Raw genomic sequence first — 19,471 nt, forward strand, 5'->3', positions numbered from 1 at the left:
ACATACAGTATTACAAGCACTTTAGTCTAGAAGTACTACAATATTTTTTATTATTGGTCCAATGAAAGATCTCACCACCAATATTAATTCCAGTTATCTTCAGGCATGATGTGCATATAGCCTGTTCTTTAAGGGATAGCTCAATATTCTGAATCCGTAATCTCTTAGAATTTCCACCCAACATACACTGTAAAACTAAAATGCAGTTGGCATTAAACGTTTTCTTTCTTCCTTTCTCTTAACAGCAATGTGCTGGTTCCATCTGTGAAAAATATGGTTTGGAAGAATGTACATGTGCCAGTACAGAGGGCAAGGATGATAAGGAATTATGCCATGTCTGTTGTATGGGAAAAAGTAAGATTTTCTAAATTCAGATATAATTACAGTGGATTCACAGTGCCCATGATACATCTGGCTAGATCTGGAAAATGATCAAACTATATATCAGAATTGTAAAAACAGTCTTTAGTTGACTGATAGGCAAGGTAGACTTTGTATTGCTTATAGCCACTTTGTGGGGGAAAAAGATGCTTTGGTTCCATACCAAGTCCCTTCTTATACAACTTGCAAAAAAAATAAAAAAATCTGCTCAGCTTTCTGGTTAGATTCTTTTAAATTTAATTTCCTAGCCTTCAAAATGTTTGCATTTTATTTGGCTGAACATTTATTGCAACTGAAAATGCCAACAAATATGAATACTGCCGTGACAACTAGAATAGTGAAATGAGTCATTGCCAGAGATGAGTACCACCAAGAAGGGGCTGCCTATCATCCTTCCTATTACAGTGGATTCGGGCATATTGCATATTGGGGCTGATGCAATATCTCGCGCATAAAAATGTACGTCTGGTTTGTTTTTTTTTTCTTTCAACAGGCGCACATCAACCTCTCCTGGGCATGCGATGCAATATTCTACTGAGCTGCCATACTAAAAAGGACACGCTATGGATAAATTGTGCACCCCTAGTGCTTAAAAGCATCAGCGCCCAGGAGAATGGCTGTGTGCAGGTTAGGAAAATGGACGTGCAATATATCTGTTTTATCCTGCCGCAAATAATTTACTGGCACAATATACACTGCCTAGTAGCGTGTATGTGTGCCCCAAAAATTTTTTTTTCATCAAGCCTTTCATTTTTAATTTTAGTCATCGCAAGGAATAGATCTAGTATCACTGCAATACTAATTAGGAGGAACCACAGAAAGTATTTTTTGGGGGGGGGGGGGGTTGGTTTTTGGATGTTTTGTTTTGTTTTTTTTTAAGTTGAGCCCTTAACGCAAGGCAAGAGTTTACCTAGCTCTAGGGCTGGTGTTAAATTTGCTGTTAAAAAATGCTCATCGAACTCATGGCAACTTTTTGCATTGGGTGTAATAGCTACTAGCCTCATCTATATGGCATTTACATGTATCGTGCGCTATTAGTTAGGCTTTTGTTTAGACGCGTGTTTTGGATGAGCTCATCCCCTTACTGCATCTGGTGTTAGTCTAGCACATCCAAAACACTTTTCCAATCACAGGTTAACCTGTGCACTAGCCTGAATGCACTTTATTGCATCGGCCTGATTGTATTTAGAGCAGCTTTAGAATTTGTTGTTAATCGTTCCTCATCCTCCACCTTATTTGAGACTAAAACACTGGACATTTGCTGAGAATTTTCCTGAATTGCAAACATTTTTGCAATGAATTTTGTTGTGTGATTCTATCAAGTTAGGCAGTTAATTTTTTTTTTTTTTTTTTTTAAGTATCTCCCATACCCTGTCATATAGTCACATCTGAAGGAGGAACTTCTGGGGTCTCAAAGGCTGATGTACTTCACCACTTTGAAATCACTTTTATATTGGTCCTACAAAAGATATTGCAGTCTGCAAAGAATCCAGTTTTCTCTAAAAGCAATATAGCTACTAATACACTGTACTATTATACTCTATAAAATACAGGGGTAATTTTAGACTTGCTGACATGAATATTGTTGAAAATTATCCTTCCTATAATAAACTGTGTAGCAGGAGCTGCACGATTTATAAAATGCCATGTATTTCTGTCCTGTAAGTATCTACACTGCTTCTTGTCATGCAAGGAGCCACCTGGTTCCTACACCTATTTTAGAAAGGTACACACTCATTTTCCATATGAAATAATTGTAATATGTAATACTGCAATTTATATGCAGAGGGTAGGTATTTTATAAAGTATGTGTACTCTGCTTATGTAAATAATTGTGCACTTGTAATCTCCCAGTTTGTTAGCACTTCCATTAAACCTAGACTTCCCACCCAAAAACTGCAGATGAAAACTGCGACTGCAGTTCCCAGTCTCAATTAGCAGATGTAAAAGCATGCATACAAGTTTGGTAACGTATGTGTGTATTCAGTTTGGAAATTTCTAGCTTGTGTGAACTTCTGAATCTTGCTCTGGCTTGCCCCTAAACATCGCCTTTATTTTTTCTTTAACATTTACTTGTGGTAAGTGCGTGCGGCCAGACTTTTGCAAAATGATACTTATAGGCATACATGCTAATAACATGCATAACTTCCAATTTTAAACACTGAAACCTTTTGAAAACACAGCCATAAATTCTTGCTTCATTATCTGGGATGCAAGAAATCTGTAAAAAGAGTATCAAGGTGAGTCACAATGGGAAACTATTGCATCGGCCCCTTTTGAAGAAAACACTACAGTGTGCTCAGCCGAGCGTACTTTTTAATCCGCTGTCGGACGCGGATTAAATAGTTGCTAATCCACCCCCAAATGCAATAGGTGGATTTCCTAGCATATAGCAGATGGACTCAGGACCAATGGGTATGTACTCCTGATAGCAGTTGAAGACGGATCAGATTTCAATCTGACGTCAGCCCTAGTACATATACCCCTGCAGGAAGTGCAGCTCTTCAGTATTTTCCGTCTCCATAGCAGTTAGGGACTCTATGCACACTCGCACAGCATTAGAGTAATTTTACCAAAGAAAACCAAAATAAGAAGAAATCTTACCTCTACAGACGAGCCCCGCTCACCTGCGGTGACACCCTTTGGGTCCCTCCCCCAGTTGAGAACTCCCTAGGTGATTTCCGCAATCCCTCGGAGGTAAGCCTCGGTCCGGCGGCCGACCCTAGGTGGGGACCTAGCCCCCGACATCAGGTGAGGCTGAGAGGCAGCGGGTGCAACTTCGAGCGTGACGGTGAAGGTATTTTCCCTCTCCCCCTGCAGCCGGAGACTGCCTGGAATGAGACTGGGAAGCGCCGAGAAAAGGTAAGGTAGAAAGCTATTTCCCTGTACGTACCAGGATCAGTCCAGGACACCTGGGTTGTGACTCCGCACCAGTAGATGGAGACAGACTAAAACTTGTGGGCGGAGCCATATATAAGCCCCTGTGCCAGTCACAGCCCCTCAGTCTTACTCTGTCTCCAGTAGATGGTGCAGGTCCAGTCACAGCCCTGCCTGACCTGATTCTGGTTGTTAGTCAGGTTTGATTTTTGAGTTAGTTTTGTTAGTTTTTAATTGTTCTGTGCTAAATTGGGTTTTGTTTTTTAATTCTTTCCCGGGTGCCCTGCCTCCCAGGGGAGTTGAGAGGTCCTGAGGGGACTACCCTCACCCGGTTGAGGCCACTGCCAGGGTTGAGGACCCGGCTAAACTAGTGGCAGCGTCAGGGGTGACACCAGGGAGCCTGGTTCACTCACCCCTGCAGGAAAAAGGGGCTTTCAGAACCAGGGACAGCGCATTTTTTTTCTGTAAAAAAAAAAAAAAAAAAAAGTTTTACTTTTATTTCTTGCGGCTCTCCGTTCCTCGGCGTTGACGCTCCGTTTTCGTCTGTGGGGGGGCGTCGCCAGCTGGGGGGAGGTCGCCGAATTGCTCCGTTTTAGTTATTTTAAATTTTTTTTTCTCTGTGGTAATTTTGTTCGGCGCGTCTCTATTTTCCTGCGTTCGTCGGCATGCCTCGGGGTTCGCAGTGCAGGCCTGCGGCTCGGCGCGCGCGCGTCTCTCCCGGACAGCCTTTGTTCGGCATGTGTCCCGGGTGATGAGGGAACCTCAGCAGCACCACGGGGGGCTCGGTCCTGGGTCGCGCGATCGCCGCAGCGAGGTGGGGGCCCCCCCTGACACACCTCAGGACCTGTTCCCGCTTAGCGCGGGAGTGGCTGCCATTTTGGCCACCGGCCGGGAATTTCCAGGGAAACGGTGGGGGCTTCGTCTCTACCTCCCGCGCTTTCCCCGCAGCGTGACAAGGCGAGGGAGGTCCCCTCGGAGGGGATTCGGTCCCGGGGGGACTCGAGTAGCGATTCAGCGGGTTCCGGAGAATTTTCTGAGGACTTTGCGCTGTTGCTGCGCAAAACAGCGCAAAGTCCTCAAATATAAGCGCAGCAAGCGCATACGGGGGGATATCTCGCGTACTACTATCCGCAAGTCCCCGCCACGGAAAAAGAAGGCCAGGAAGGGTGCGGAGATCGCCCAGGGCTCGTCCCGGGGGAAGCGGCTTCCCCGGGGCCTGCCGCAGGAATCGGATTCCGAGGATTCCCCCGGGACGGATACGGAGGCTTCCGAAGAGCCCCTGATGGGGGCCGGGACGGCAGCACCGGATGCAACGGCACAGCCTAGTGCAGGGAAAGGTGCACAGGCCTTAGACGGGGATGACCCCAAGGTGGTGCGGCTATTCCGCAGAGAGGAACTGTCACCTCTCATCCCAGCCATTCTCCAGGAGCTGGGGATTGATGCTCCCCCAGTGGTGGTCCGCCAGGAGGCGAACATGGATCCCGTTTTGCTCGGCCTCACAGGGCCGGCGGTCGCCTTCCCTTTTCATTTCTCATCCACGGATATCCTCTTCAAGGAATGGGATACTCCGGAGCTGGGTTTGAAAGTCAGCAAAGCCATGGATAAGCTCTACCCTTTACCGGAGGAGGCGTTGGAACTCCTCAGACTCCCGAAGGTGGATTCGGCGGTCTCCGCTGTCACGAAGAGGTCTACCATCCCGGTCACGGGAGCAACAGCCCTCCGGGATATTCAAGACTGAAAGTTGGAGGTTCAACTCAAAAAGATTTTTTGAGGTTTCCGCCCTAGGAGTGCGAGCTGCTATTTGCACGAACTTTGCTATGCGTGCTAGTCTGCGCTGGGCCCAGGTATTGCAGGCTAATGCGGATCTCTCTCCGGAGGAGGCTTCCCAAGCAGATAGGTTGGAAGCGGCTATTGCATATGGGGCTGATGCGCTCCATGATCTTTTACGCACTTCAGCTAGGTCCATGGTAGCAGCGGTGTCGGCACGCCGTCTTCTTTGGCTACGCAACTGGGTGGCGGATGGTTCGTCCAAGGCTCACCTCGGGGCATTACCCTTTAAAGGGAAATTGCTGTTCGGAAAGGAGTTAGATGACTTAATGGTTTCACTAGGTGAGAACCGAGCGTTTAAGCTGCCAGAGGATAGGGCCCGGGCGCGCTCTTCGTTTTCCAGCAGAGCTCGTTTCCGGGGACCCCGAAAGTCCAGGCCGCAAAGATCCACCGGATCCTCTTATAGACCGTCCTCTTCTCGGAACACTCACTGGCAGCAGTCCTTTCGAGGTAAACGTTTTGGCAGGCAAGGAGGAGCCCCGTCGGGTGCGGGGTCCAAGCCTTCGCAATGAAGTTTGGCCGGCCCATCCCTCCTTGCGTCCTCAGCACGTTGTCCCAAACGTGGGGGCGCGTCTATCCTTGTTCCTCGAGGAATGGGCCAGCATTACGTCGGATCAGTGGGTCCTCAATGTGATAAGACACGGTTACGAGTTAGATTTTGCTCGCATCCCAGTGGACAAATTCCTGGTCTCGCCCTGCAAAGATCCCAAGAAGAAAGCGGCGGTGCTAGATACCATTCGAAGACTAGAAAGCTTGGGGGCCATCTCTCCGGTTCCGGCCGATCAGTACGGCAAGGGCCGTTATTCCATTTACTTCATAGTTCCCAAGAAAGACGGCACTTTCCGACCCATTCTGGATCTCAAAGGAGTCAACAGATGCCTTCGGGTCCCTCACTTCAAGATGGAGACCATTCGTTCGGTGATCGCGTCAGTGCGGCCAGGAGAATTCCTTGCGTCACTAGATCTCACAGAAGCATACCTTCATGTGGGCATCCAACCAGCGTTCCAGCGGTTCCTGCGGTTTTGCATTCTGGGAAGACACTTCCAGTTCCGGGCTCTTCCGTTCGGCCTGGCGACAGCGCCTCGGACATTCACGAAAGTGATGGTGGTGGTGGCGGCGCACTTACGTCGGGAAGGCCTCCTGGTTCACCCTTACCTCGACGATTGGCTGATTCGGGCGAAGTCAGAGAGCTGTGTCGGCAGGCGGTAGCCAAGGTGCTTCAATTCTTGCAGTCCCTGGGCTGGGTGGTCAACTACAACAAGAGTCATCTGGAACCCACTCAGTCCTTGGAGTATCTAGGAGCCGTCTTCGACACAAAACGGGGCAGAGTGATTCTCTCTCAGGAACGGATATGCAAATTACAGTCTCAGGTGCGACGTCTTTTGTCTCAGCACCGTCCGCGAGTCTGCGATTACCTGACGGTTCTCGGATCTATGGCCTCCACGCTGGCGTTAGTCCCTTGGGCATTCGCTCACCTGCGGCCGCTGCAGTCTTCATTGCTTTCCCGCTGGAAACCGATTTCAGAGGAATTTTATCTTCCACTGCCTCTCGACAGTCAGGCGCGCTCCAGCCTGAGCTGGTGGCTGGATTCCAAACATCTCTCCTGTGGAGTATCTCTTCTCCTTCCCAACTGGACAGTGGTGACCACGGATGCCAGTCTTTCCGGTTGGGGTGCAGTTTGCCAAGGGAAATCGGTTCAAGGTCTGTGGTCAGAAGATCAGACCCGGTGGTCTATCAACCGCCTAGAGTCCAGGGCGGTCCGTCTGGCATTGCAAGCTTTTCTACCCCTCGTACGAGGAAAGGCGATACGAGTATTGTCTGACAACGCTACCACCGTGGCTTACATCAATCGCCAGGGCGGGACGAAAAGCCCTCAAGTAGCGGAAGAAGCACGTTCCTTGATGGCCTGGGCAGAGCGGCATCTCAGCGATCTCGCTGCGTCTCACATAGCAGGAGTCGACAATGTCCAGGCGGACTTCCTCAGCCGGCACCACCTGGATCCGGGAGAGTGGGAGCTGGCGGAAGAAGCGTTTCTTCTCATTTGCAGGACTTGGGGAACGCCCCACATGGACCTGATGGCCACATGGAACAACTCAAAAGCTCCGAGATTTTTCAGTCGACGCCGAGAAAGAGGAGCAGAAGGGGTCGACGCGTTAGCTCTTCCCTGGCCAGCGGACGTGCTACTCTGTGTTCCCACCGTGGCCCATGATCGGCAAAATCCTGCGGCGCATAGAATTGCACCCGTCCAACGTGATCATGGTGGCGCCGGAATGGCCGCGCCGTCCGTGGTTTGCGGATCTGATCCAATTGTCGGTGGCGCCGCCCCTTCGTCTACAGGGGTTTCCGGGGCTCCTTCGTCAGGGCCCCGTCTGTTTAGAGGATGCGGATCACTTCTGTCTCGCGGCATGGCTTTTGAGAGGAATCGTTTGAAGCGCAAAGGTTACTCAGATGCGGTAGTTGCCACGTTGCTGAGATCCAGGAAGCAGTCTACTTCTCTGGCTTATGTTAGAGTCTGGGTAGTTTTTGAAGAGTGGTGCGTAGAGCGGGGTCTGGATCCCACTTCCGCTACTATTCCTGATATTTTGGCTTTTCTCCAGGCTGGGCTGGCCAAAGGTTTAGCATGCAGTTCCCTACGGGTCCAAGTGGCGGCGCTTGGTTGTTTGCGTGGTAAAGTCCGGGGAGTCTCCCTGGCTCTCCACCCAGATATCTCCCGTTTTCTAAGGGGAGCGAAACACCTCCGTCCTCCTTTGCGGCCTCCTTGTCCGTCTTGGAACCTCAACTGGGTGCTCTCGACTTTATGCTCAGCTCCTTTTGAGCCTCTGAAACGTTCTACGATCAAAGATCTCACGTTGAAGACTGTATTCCTGGTAGCGATTGCGTCGGCTCGCCGAGTTTCCGAGTTGCAGGCTCTGTCCTGTAGGGAGCCCTTCTTGCGCATTTCCGATTCGGGGGTTTCCTTGAGGACCGTTCCCTCTTTTCTGCCTAAGGTCGTATCGGCTTTTCATTTGAATCAATCGGTTGAACTTCCCGCTTTCGCGGTAGGGGAGTCTTCAGATCCAAAATCGAGGGACTTGAGAAAACTAGATGTGCGGAGGTCTCTTCTGCGCTATCTAGAGGTTACAAATTCTTTTCGGTTGTCGGATCATCTGTTTGTGTTGACGTCTGGTCCGAAGAAAGGTTCTGCTGCATCCCGCACGACGATCGCCCGTTGGCTCAAGGAGGCCATTGGTTCCGCGTACATTTTGCGCGGTAAATCACCGCCGGTAGGTCTTCGTGCTCATTCGACGAGGTCTCATGCTGCGTCTTGGGCGGAATCTTCTCAGGTGTCGCCTCAAGAGATTTGCAGGGCGGCTACCTGGAAATCGTTGCATACCTTCATTAAACATTACCGGTTGGATGTTCAGGCTACTGATGCTGGGGGTTTTGGAGAGAGGGTACTCCGAGCGGGACTCTCTGCTTCCCACCCTCGATAACTTAGCTCTGGTACATCCCAGGTGTCCTGGACTGATCCTGGTACGTACAGGGAAAGGAAAATTAGTTTCTTACCTGATAATTTTCGTTCCTGTAGTACCAAGGATCAGTCCAGGATCCCGCCCGCATTGTTGCGCTATAGTAACGGAGAGTCCGCTCATTGTCGTTTTCTTATAATACGCTGACCCCTTGTTTTGTTCGCTCTCCCGGTTGAGGAGTCTGTTTTCCTGTAGGGGTGTTGGAGTTATTTTCATTTACTTAGTAAGTTTTCTATGGTTAGCTATGTTGGCTTTTGGAATTTTCTACTTTGACATTACGTATGACTGAGGGGCTGTGACTGGCACAGGGGCTTATATATGGCTCCGCCCACAAGTTTTAGTCTGTCTCCATCTACTGGTGCGGAGTCACAACCCAGGTGTCCTGGACTGATCCTTGGTACTACAGGAACGAAAATTATCAGGTAAGAAACTAATTTTCCTTTAAAAGTCTCTGGTCTCCGAAGCTTGAGGAATAGCATAGGTTGCCAGCCGGCACCAGTGCCACCGGGTTGATCTGCCCTAGCAGGGCTAGACCCTGGTCAGATCCGAGGGTCCTCCCACGTGGAGACCCTCCGATGTGGTTGCCATATTGTCTGTGTTGTCGCCATCACCATTTTGATCTGTTCACCGCCGTTCCGATCCGTGCGCACAGAGGTAAGCCGTGTGCACAAATACCTTGTGCTCACATCACGCGCCCAAGTACCGTGCGCATAACTTCGATCTGTGCGCATAACAGCGCGCACATCTCCATGAGTGCACACCAAACCTAAGCGCACGACTTCACACCGGAGCGCACAACTGTATCTTACGAGCACAAGCCATGGCATAATCGGAAAAGAAAGTCAAAGCTCAGGGCCTTTGCCCAGCATGCCACATTAGAGTTGCACAGCATGAGGAGGCCACGGCCCTGTGTATACAGTGCGAAGAGGCCCTAGGGGATCCAACTCATGGGCCTCCCCAGCCGGTACCGGGTTCCAGCCTCTCGAGCAGTACGCCGGACCTAGCATTGCACAGCGGGAACCCCCCTCAAACGGGGCTCCCCAGGGACATGGCGCCCCTTAGTCTAGACCCAGCATCTATCTCCTGGGTGGAATTCTTCAAAGGTCTGCATACCTTCGTCCATATGCAACCGGGGCCTCCTATAATACGGCCACAGACTCCACCAGAGGACCTCAACATCCCAGGACCCTCTATGCCCAGGGAAGTGATCCCACTGCCCAGAAGCTCCACCTTCGGGGACACAGACAACTCTGAGGATTCAGAGCCCCTGGATGAAGGGGAACTCCCTCCAGGGACAGAGTCCCACCGAACCATGAGACGCTTCTTCACCAAGGACAAGCTTCCATACCTGGTCGCACACTGCTTAAAAGAGCTTGCTATCCCGGGCACAAGTGCCTCGGGGGAACCTAAGACGAACCCACTACTAGAGGGACTCTGTTAGACCTCCCGTCATTTCCCACTATTACAAACCGTCCAGCAACTAATTGACCTGGAATGGGATCCCCCAGACACTACGTTCAAAGGGGGCCGGGCTCTGGCAGCCATGTACCCTCTGGACCCAGCCGCCAAAGATCTCCTGGCATGTCCAAAAGTGGATGCCATGGTCTGCGCGGTCTCGAAGCGCACTACTATCCCGGTGGAGGGAGGAGCAGCACTCAACGATGCTCAAGACAGACATCTAGAATCTATCCTCACGCAGTCCTTCGACATCTCCGCTATGTCTTTATAGATCGCGGCCTGCTGTGCCGTGGTGACACGTGCCTGCTTAGCACAGACTAGGAACAACACTCCTGGGGAGGCCCTGGAACCAGCAGTATCATTCCTCGCGGACATCGCTTCTGATCTGGTGCGCACCGCAGCTAGAGGAGTGTCATCCGTCATGGCAGCCAGAAGACAAATCTGGCTCCGAAACTGGTCGGCCGATGCATCCTCCAAAACAAGACTAACAAGGATGCCTTTCAAGGGAACACTCCTGTTCAGAAGCAAACTAGAGAAACTAGCCAACAAATGGGGCGAGTCCCCACTGCCGCAGCTACTGGAGGACAGGAATAAGAGAAACCAGCGATCCTTCCCCCGAACCTCCAGGGGCAGAGGATCACAGTGCTTCAACCCATATAGAAGCACATATCAAGCGGGCCGCCCCGCAGGCCGGAGCCAATCCTTTCGGAACAAGCACAACCAAAGGGGAGCCAGCTCGGGCTTAGGTCCCAGCCGCACCCCACAATGAAAATCAGCTGACCCGTCCAAAGGAAGAAGCCATAGGGGCAGACTTGCCCTATTCTACCAAAGATGGGTCGAGATAACTTCGGACAAGTGGGTCCTATCCATCATTCGAGAGGGATATTACCTGGATTTCTACCACTTTCCTCCGGACAAGTTTGTGGCATCTCCTGCCACGACTCTTCCAAGAGAATGGCAGTGGAAGCTACACTGACCAGATTGCTAGCCTTAGAGGCTATAACACCGGTGCCTCCACAACAAATAAATACTGGACATTATTCCATCTATTTTATCATCCCCAAGAAAGAAGGAACATTCAGACCCGTCCTGGACCTCAAGGCGGTCAGCCGTCACCTGAAGATTCCTCGCTTCCGCATGGAAACCCTACGCTCGGTAATAAGGGCGATACAACAGGGAGAGTTCCTTACATCCCTGGATCTGTCGGAAGCCTATCTACACATTCTGATCCATCAAGAGCATCAGCATTTTATATGCTTCTCAATCCTGGACAGTCACTACCAGTTCCGGGCACTACCTTTTGGGTTAGCCACAGCACCCCAGACGTTCACCAAGATCATAGTGGTGGTGGCAGCAACACTGAGGAAGGAAGGAATCCGCGTGCACCCTTATCTAGACAATTGGTTGATCAGAACAAAATCCCCAGAGGAAAGCCACCAGGCAACCAACAGATTCAAAACTCTACTGGAGAGCATTGGGTGGGTGGTCAACACAAACAAGAGCTGCCTGCAGCCCTCCCAATCTCTAGAATACTTGGGAGTCCGGTTCGACACCAAACAAGACAAGGTCATCCTGACACCGACAAGGAGATCAAAACTGATGACCCCAGTTACAAACCCTTTTGAGCGAACTTTGCCCCACAGCATGGGATTACCTACAAGTCCTCGGCCTCATGGCATCCACACTGGAAGTAGTGCCATGGGCACGAGTTCACATGAGACCCCTACAATGCTCACTACTATCACGGTGGAATCCACTGTCCCAGAACTACACCGTACGGCTTCAGCTCCCAGACAGAATTTGGGCCCAACCTTGATGGTGGCTACAAGAAGCCCATCTGAGCCAGGGAACAAGACTATCCTCACCAACCTGGATCCTACTCACCATGGATGCCAGCCTACGAGGATGGGGGAGCACACTGCCAGGAGCTAACCGCCCAAGGGCAGTGGAACGAAGAAGAGTTGGGATGGAACATCAATCGCCTAGAAGCCCGGGCAGTCAGTCTAGCCTGCCTAAGGTTCGGTCACAGACTCAGAGTCAAAGCAGTCAGAGTAATGTCGGACAACGCCACAACAGTGGCCTACATCAACGGTCATGGAGGAACCAGAAGCCAACAGGTGTCTCTGGAAATAGACCTCCTAATGTCATGGGCGGAAGTGAATCTTCAAGAGATCTCGGCCGTCCACATCGCCGGGAAAGACAACGTCGCTGCAGACTACCTCAGCAGAGTCTAGATCCAGGAGAATGGAGGCTGTTGACCACAGCATTCCAGTTGATAGTAAACCGTTGGGGAACACCAACCATGGACCTCCTGGCAAACCGGTCCAACGCCCAAGTGCCCAGTTTCTTCAGCCGCAGGCAGGAACCCCAGTCCCAGGGAATCGATACCCTGGTACAGACCTGGCCACGGGAGACTGTTATATGCCCTTCTCACTGTGGCCCTAATTGAGCACAATCATCCACAAGATAGAACACCACAGGGGATCAGTACTTCTAGTGGCCCCGGACTGGCCAAGAAGACCGTGGTACGCAGACATGCGAAGACGGCTGACAGGGAGCCCCCTTCCGCTACCTTCACACAGAGACCTGATTCAACAGGGACCGATCCTCCACGAGGATCCAGCTCGATTCTCTCTTACGGTCTGGCCATTGAGAGGACTCGCCTAAGGAAGAGTGGATACTCGGGGGAAGTAATTGACACCCTACTCCGAGCACACAAGGTCTCCACATCCCTAACATACAATAAGGATTTGGGGAGTATTCGAAGCCTGGTGCGAAGACTGCGACATCATACCATGCTCAGTCAAAATTCCTGCAATTTTGGAATTCCTGCAGAACAGCCTACAGAAGGGATTGTCTCTCAACTCCAAGGTACAGGTGGCCGCATTGTCATGCTACAGAACCAGGAGCGAGAGCAGCAGCATAGCATCTCACCTGGATGTCTCCCGCTTTCTGAAAAGAGTCAAGCAGATCCGACCACCCCTGAAGTGGCCGGTGCCTCTTAGGAACCTCAACCTGGTCCTGGATTTCCTAGCAGGAACCTCCTTCAGACCTCTCCGCGGCCTGTCTCTCCGACTATTAACACTGAAGACAGCCTTCCTGCTAGTAGTCTGTTCGGCCCGTCGAATATCCGAGCTACAAGCACTGTCCTGCCGAGAACCATTCCTCACTCACCCCGGGAACCATCCAGTTACGCACAGTTCAGTTGTTCCTCCCCAAAGTAGTGTCTCACTTTGATCTCAACCAAACTATCTCGCTACCATCGCCAGATGAGCATAAGAATTCAGAAGAGGCTCGAAGTCTACGCCATCTGAATGTCGGCAGGCTCCTAGTCTGATACCTGGAAAGGTCGGAATCCGTACGAAAGACAAACAATCTATTCATCCTTCACAGTGGGAAGAAGCAAGGGGAAGCGGCCTCGCGAACAACCATAGCCCGCTGGATCAAAGAAGTCATCAAGGCGGCCTATGTAGAAGCAGGCAGGCCACCGCCTTTACAAGTCAAGGCCCATTCTATTAGAGCCCAGGCAGTGTCCTGGGCGGAAACCAAGATGCTGTCACCCGCAGAGATCTGCAGGGCGGCGACATGGTCCTCCATCCACACCACCTCCAGGTTTTACCGCCTGGATGTTCAGGCTCGGGAGAACACAGCATTTGCAAGGGCAGTACTAAGTGGGTCACGGGCAGCCTCCCACCCGGTTTGGGAGTAGCTTTTATACATCCCATTGGTCCTGAGTCCATCTGCTACACGCTAGGAAATGGAGAAATTACTTACCTGATAATTTTGTTTTCCTTAGTGTAGACAGATGGACTCAGCATCCCACCCATGGCTGCCGTTACTCATGGAATTCTCGGGGGACATCCCTGGGAGCGAGTGATTCACAGGTAAACCATGCTTTCCTTCATCTAGGGCACCCATCCTAACGGGTGTCGACGTTTCTCGGTTGAGGGCACTGGCGGTCTCCAGCTATAGCCAATTCAACCAGTTCAAATTAAGTTAACCAAGTTATAAAGTTAATCAAGTTATTCAAATTATTCAGTCATGCATATATCCACAATGCTTTTCGAGGAGAATACTGAAGAGCTGCACTTCCTGCAGGGGTATATGTACCAGGGCTGACGTCAGATTGAAATCTGATCGCCTCCAACTGCTATCAGGAGTACACTATACCTATTGGTCTTGAGTCCACCTGTCTACACTAAGGAAAACAAAATTATCAGGTAAATAATTTCTCCATTAGCGCCTATTTAACACACGTCTCACACGGAGTGAATGAGTTAGCACTCATCACTTGCAAATGCATGTGAATGAGACTATTACTCATTCACTCCAAATGCAAAAAGATAAATGTGCCTGGAGCAAGCGTTAATAGCTGAGCGCATTGAAAAGAAGTGCAGAAAAGCACCAGAACTTAGACTATCTCTGGCACCTCTCGGAATGTGGTCTCCAGACTTCCTCTATACGAGTTCACCTCAGTGCCATCTCTGCTTACCATCAAGGAGTAGGGGATGCCCCAATAATGGCTCAACCCCTTGGGGATCGCTTCATGAGAGGCTTACTACAGCTTAAGCCTCCCCTACGACCACCGGTCATGGCATGGGATCTCAAAGTGGTGCTTGCATGGCTTATGCGTCCTCCTTTTGAGCCCCTGCACTTCTGCAAACTCAAATATCTTACATGGAATGTAATTTTCCTGGTAGCTATCACATCTGCTCGCAGGGTCAGTGAATTCTAGGCCCTTGTAACCTACTCACCATATACAAGGTTTCTCCATGACCAGGTGGTTCTCCACACTCACCCTAAATTCCTTCCTAAAGTGGTAACTGACTTCCACTTAAATCAGTGTATTGTCTTGCCCACTTCCTTTCCAAGGCCTCCCACTCTCCCAGGTGATCAAGCTCTGTACACCTTGGACTGTAAACATGCACTTGCATTTTAGATCGCACCGCAGTCCACAGGAAGTCCACCCAACTCTGTTTCTTTTGACAAAAACAAGCTTGGAGTTGCGGTGGGCAAGAAGACTCTCTCAAACTGTTTATTTATTTATTTTGAACTTTTATATACCGAGATTCATGTAAAAAATTACATATCCCATCGGTTTACAATGGAATGTACATAGCAATAAAGCTTTACATAGCACAAGGGTTGCATAGAACTGGGAAACAATAAAATAAAAGGAAATATAAATACAAGGTGCTAGTAGGTGACTGCAAAGTCTAGTTTTCAAGTTATATATTGATAAACTAAAAAGATGCTTCAAAGGGTGAGGGAAAGGGAGGGCAATATGCCCAGAACATATGGACCAAGGCAGTTAAAACAATGAAGAGACAATAGAATAAATGCTAACATGTTGAAAATAACTATCTTGCCAGAAAAGGGGGAATGCCTAGCTCAGAGTCCAAACTTAAGTCCAGTCTAGACTTGATGGAGGGCTTGAGGAGGGACGATCTAGATTGCTAGTCTAAACCACTCAAGTTCGAGAGAGATGGTTCATCTGATTAGGGAAAAGCTTGATCGAATAGCCATGTTTTGAGCTTTTTTTTTGAACGACGGGGCAGACTGCATTGCATTCTGCTACTAGCAAGCAGGCCTTCCACTTGAGGGACAAGTGAAGGCACACTTAGGGCCATGGCAACCTCAGTAGCACACTACCGTTCAGTACCAATTGCCGACATCTGCAGGGCCGTGACATGGAACGCTCTCTATACATTCGCAGCCCACTATTGTCTTGACAAAGCTGGACGACAAGACTCCGTCTTTGGCCACTCTGTCCTACAGAACTTATTCCCAGTGTAAAAACCCAACTTGTCCTACCTCAACCCGCTGTGAATTTCAGGCTACCTCATTGCCAACAGCACTGCAGTTGTTCCTGTTACACATGTGTGCTGGTTGGCCTGCTTTGTTCTGAGTCAACCTGTAGCTTGCTATTCACCCATCTGTGAGGACTACCATCCTGCTTGTCCTGGGAGAAAGCAGTTTTCCTTACCTGTAACAGGTGTTCTCCCAGGACAGCAGGATGTTAGTCCTCATGAAACCCACCCACCACCCAGCGGAGTTGAGTTCGATACCATTTTCTTAATTTAGTTTTTGCTTGTACTTTTTGCCACAAACTAGACTGAAGGGGGGACCCCGTGTGGCCACAGGGTTAGTGGCATGCTGGGCATGCTCAGCCAGTCAAAGTTCTAGAAACTTTGACAAAAGTTTTCCGTGACAGGGCTCCATCTGTGAGGACTAACATCCTGCTGTCCTGAGAGAACACCTGTTACAGGTAAACAACTCTGCTTTTTCAGTTAATAACCAGCAATGTTTTGAGTATTGCTAGAAGGGTGCTACAATAGACTAGTTCTGTAATAATTTTTAAAAGGTTTTATTTATATTCTGCCTTTTGTGATGTTTCAAAACAGGTTATATTCAGGTACTGTAGATATTTCCCTATCCCCAGAGGGCTTGTAATCTGTTTGCACCTGAGGCATTGGAGGGTGAAGTTACTTGCCCAAAGTGTCACTGGGATTTTAACCCTGGTTTGCAGCCCCCTGCTCTCACCACTCAGCTACTCTGCTGCTGCTCCTCTCTTCCCCCATTTTATAGTGTAGTTCCACATGCAGAATGTGTTTGGGCACAATCATATATTTATTTTATTTTCTCTTTTTTTTTCTATACCACCTATTGTCAATCTAGGCAGTTTACAAATTTTACAGACACAATTTTAAAATAAATTACAATACCAATACAAAATAATATAAAACATACATGTTTGGTGTCTCAAGCCATATGGTACCAGGAGTGTGATATGGTTATGTATTCTTTTATATTTTATTTACAATAATTTATAGCCTGCATATTTCCAAAGCTGGTACATGGCAGGTAATAAGATATCATTTATTCACAATACATTCAGCATTAAAATTATATAACAATTACATTCAAAAATGCATCTTTAAAACCTTCCTAAAACATTTATAATCTGCAGTCTGACACAAAATGTCTTCTAGTAGTTACTAATTTAAAAGATTTAGATATCTGAATAGCTAACAGCATTTGATCTGGAGAGCACAATGCACGTTGAGGCCTATACTGTATCACTAACTGTTGAAAATACTGAAGACATTTACCATAAATTGCCCAGTGTTCCAACAATAACATTTTAAACACAACTGGAAGTCAATTCAATTTTCTGAAAACCGGAGTGATATGAGAATGCATTGGACACAATTTTAGTAATATTTAGCTATGTTTATTGGCATATTTCACATAGCTCAGTATGTGTCCACATCTGAATAATTGTAAGCTTCCGAAAAGCAGTGTCAAGCTTACATCATGCATAATAAAATATTCTTTCTTACAATATGGGAAATCATTTTCATGTAGAGGCTAAATGGAACAAACCTATTAGTGTATATGTCCCTGTGTACTGTTAAAGCCTTTCAGTGATTTGGTTTCTCCAATTGACTCTCACCTGATTTGTTTAGTGAATCAAAACAAAGTTGTACTAGACACTTATTCTGAACTCCAGTAGATATTAAATTTTGCAGATAACTTTTGGACAGAGTTTTTTTTTAAAACAGTTTCAAAAATTAACCCTATATAATTTTGAAGTGCGATAAGGAAAGGGTCCTACTTGAGCTGCTAGAGTGTGAGGAGGCTCATGGATGTGTTAAAAGTTGCTGCTGAGGAGGAAGTGACATCTTCCTTCATGCACACAGCCTGATCCTCTAGCTCTCCGGTGCTACCGGCAAAAATCTCGTCTACAGCATACGCTGAAATATCTCACATACTTCCCAGATTAGATAAAGATTCACAGCCGTGATCGCTGATGTCAGTGAACAAAAAAAACAGCGGATCTTTGGAAATATTCGTATTCGAAAGCCGGCGACGCTCCTGGGGACGCGTGCAACAAAATGGCGACGGAGGACTCCCTCACACACATAACGGAGGCAGATATGGACTCGGACAAACGAGACGGACTTCCCGACTCGCACAGAAGTGCGCGGATGGTTTATTGAACTGCGTCAGGACACAAAAAATTACAAATACGAGGTTTCTGCACTGATTGCCGAAATGAGGGAGGAAACGGCAGAGATAGGCAGAGGTTGGACGAGGCAGAGACCCTCCTTGATACTCAGGGAGAACAATGGCAATCTATACAGACATCTCACACGAGTCTACAGGATACCTGCCAGACCCTTGCTGACAAAATAGAAGATATTGAAAACAGGAGCCGTCGTTGCAACATAAGGATACGTGGGGTACCTGAGACGGATGAATATAGCGACAGCATCAAAGTGGTGGAACAGATTTCTCAATTTCTCTTGGAAGCAGAGGACAAAACCTAGTCTGCCTCCTTGGGCCCTATTAAAATAGAACAAGCTCACCGGTCTCTGGGGCCAAAACTGGCGAACAAACCCAGGGACCTTGTAGTCTGCTACCACTCTTTCTTACAAAAAGAGAAAATCTACAATGTGGCCAGAAAGCAACACACATGGCAGTGGGAGGGGCATACCATAGCCATTTTTGCAGACCTCGCAGCAGCTACACTGAAAAGGCAACAAGACTTTAAATGTATTACCACTAAACTACTGGCTGAGGATGTTCGCTATCGGTGGCTTTTCCCGGGAGGACTGGCTTTTACGCTGAAGGGGAATTCCTATCGGGTAAAAACGGTAGATGAAGCCGCTGGGATTCTGTAGGAAGCAGGAATTTCCATCGACATTCCACAGCAGGAGCATCATTCCGCATTTCCTGCTCCAACTGGTCAGCATCGGGACAGGCCTCGCTGGCAGAGAGCCCTTAAGAGCAGGCGACGGCTGTAGCGCAATTCCATGGGAGATCCGAGAGGGAGTGAACCTGCTTGAGGAGGGCAGCCTCACCTGTCCAATTCTTTCTATTGTGAAGGGTTATCTCCCACTGCATAATGTGGAGTGAATGACTTTCTACTCCACAAGTTTATCATGTTGAACGCGGTCTTTCTAGTTTGTACTCAGTGTTTGTTTTTTCTAGCTCATCATAAGGCGAGACAATTATTTTACACTCGCAGATCCGGTTACTGGGGTTGGGAATGGGGACAATGACTTCCTTCATATTTGACTGGGAACAATACTTGGGGTCCCAGAGACGAGTAACAAGGGGTTGGGGGGGGGGGGGGAGATTAGTAAACTACAAATGCTGGAAGGGGGTATCATTCAGCTTGTTGAGAGGGGTCTGTGCTCTTTGGATCTATGTTTTCTTCTTTTTTCATAGGCTATTTCTTACTCTGCTGGTCACGGGATTTGGGGACACTAGGAATGCTATCTGTGATGTGAGGGTATTAGGAGGGATTTTTTCACATGGTGTCGTTTAAATTCTTATCTCTTAATGTCAAAGGTCTAAACACACCCCAAAAACACCGCTTACTATTTAAGGAATTAGATCGCTCTCATGCG

General features: G+C 48.7%; 1 protein-coding gene across 4 annotated transcripts in view; it reads left to right on the forward strand.

The window, feature by feature from the left end:
* ADAM10 (ADAM metallopeptidase domain 10) overlaps positions 1-19,471 on the forward strand; it is a 482,781-nt gene that overhangs the window by 447,781 nt on the left and 15,529 nt on the right. For all 4 annotated transcript variants that reach the window (XM_029574420.1, XM_029574421.1, XM_029574419.1 and 1 more), the window contains exon 13: positions 246-354. In XM_029574420.1, the coding sequence (XP_029430280.1) occupies positions 246-354 (109 nt within the window). The remainder of the gene's footprint in view (positions 1-245; positions 355-19,471) is intronic.

This window comes from Rhinatrema bivittatum, chromosome 13 (genome assembly GCF_901001135.1).
Source record: "Rhinatrema bivittatum chromosome 13, aRhiBiv1.1, whole genome shotgun sequence".
NCBI classification, from domain to species: Eukaryota; Metazoa; Chordata; class Amphibia; order Gymnophiona; family Rhinatrematidae; genus Rhinatrema; species Rhinatrema bivittatum.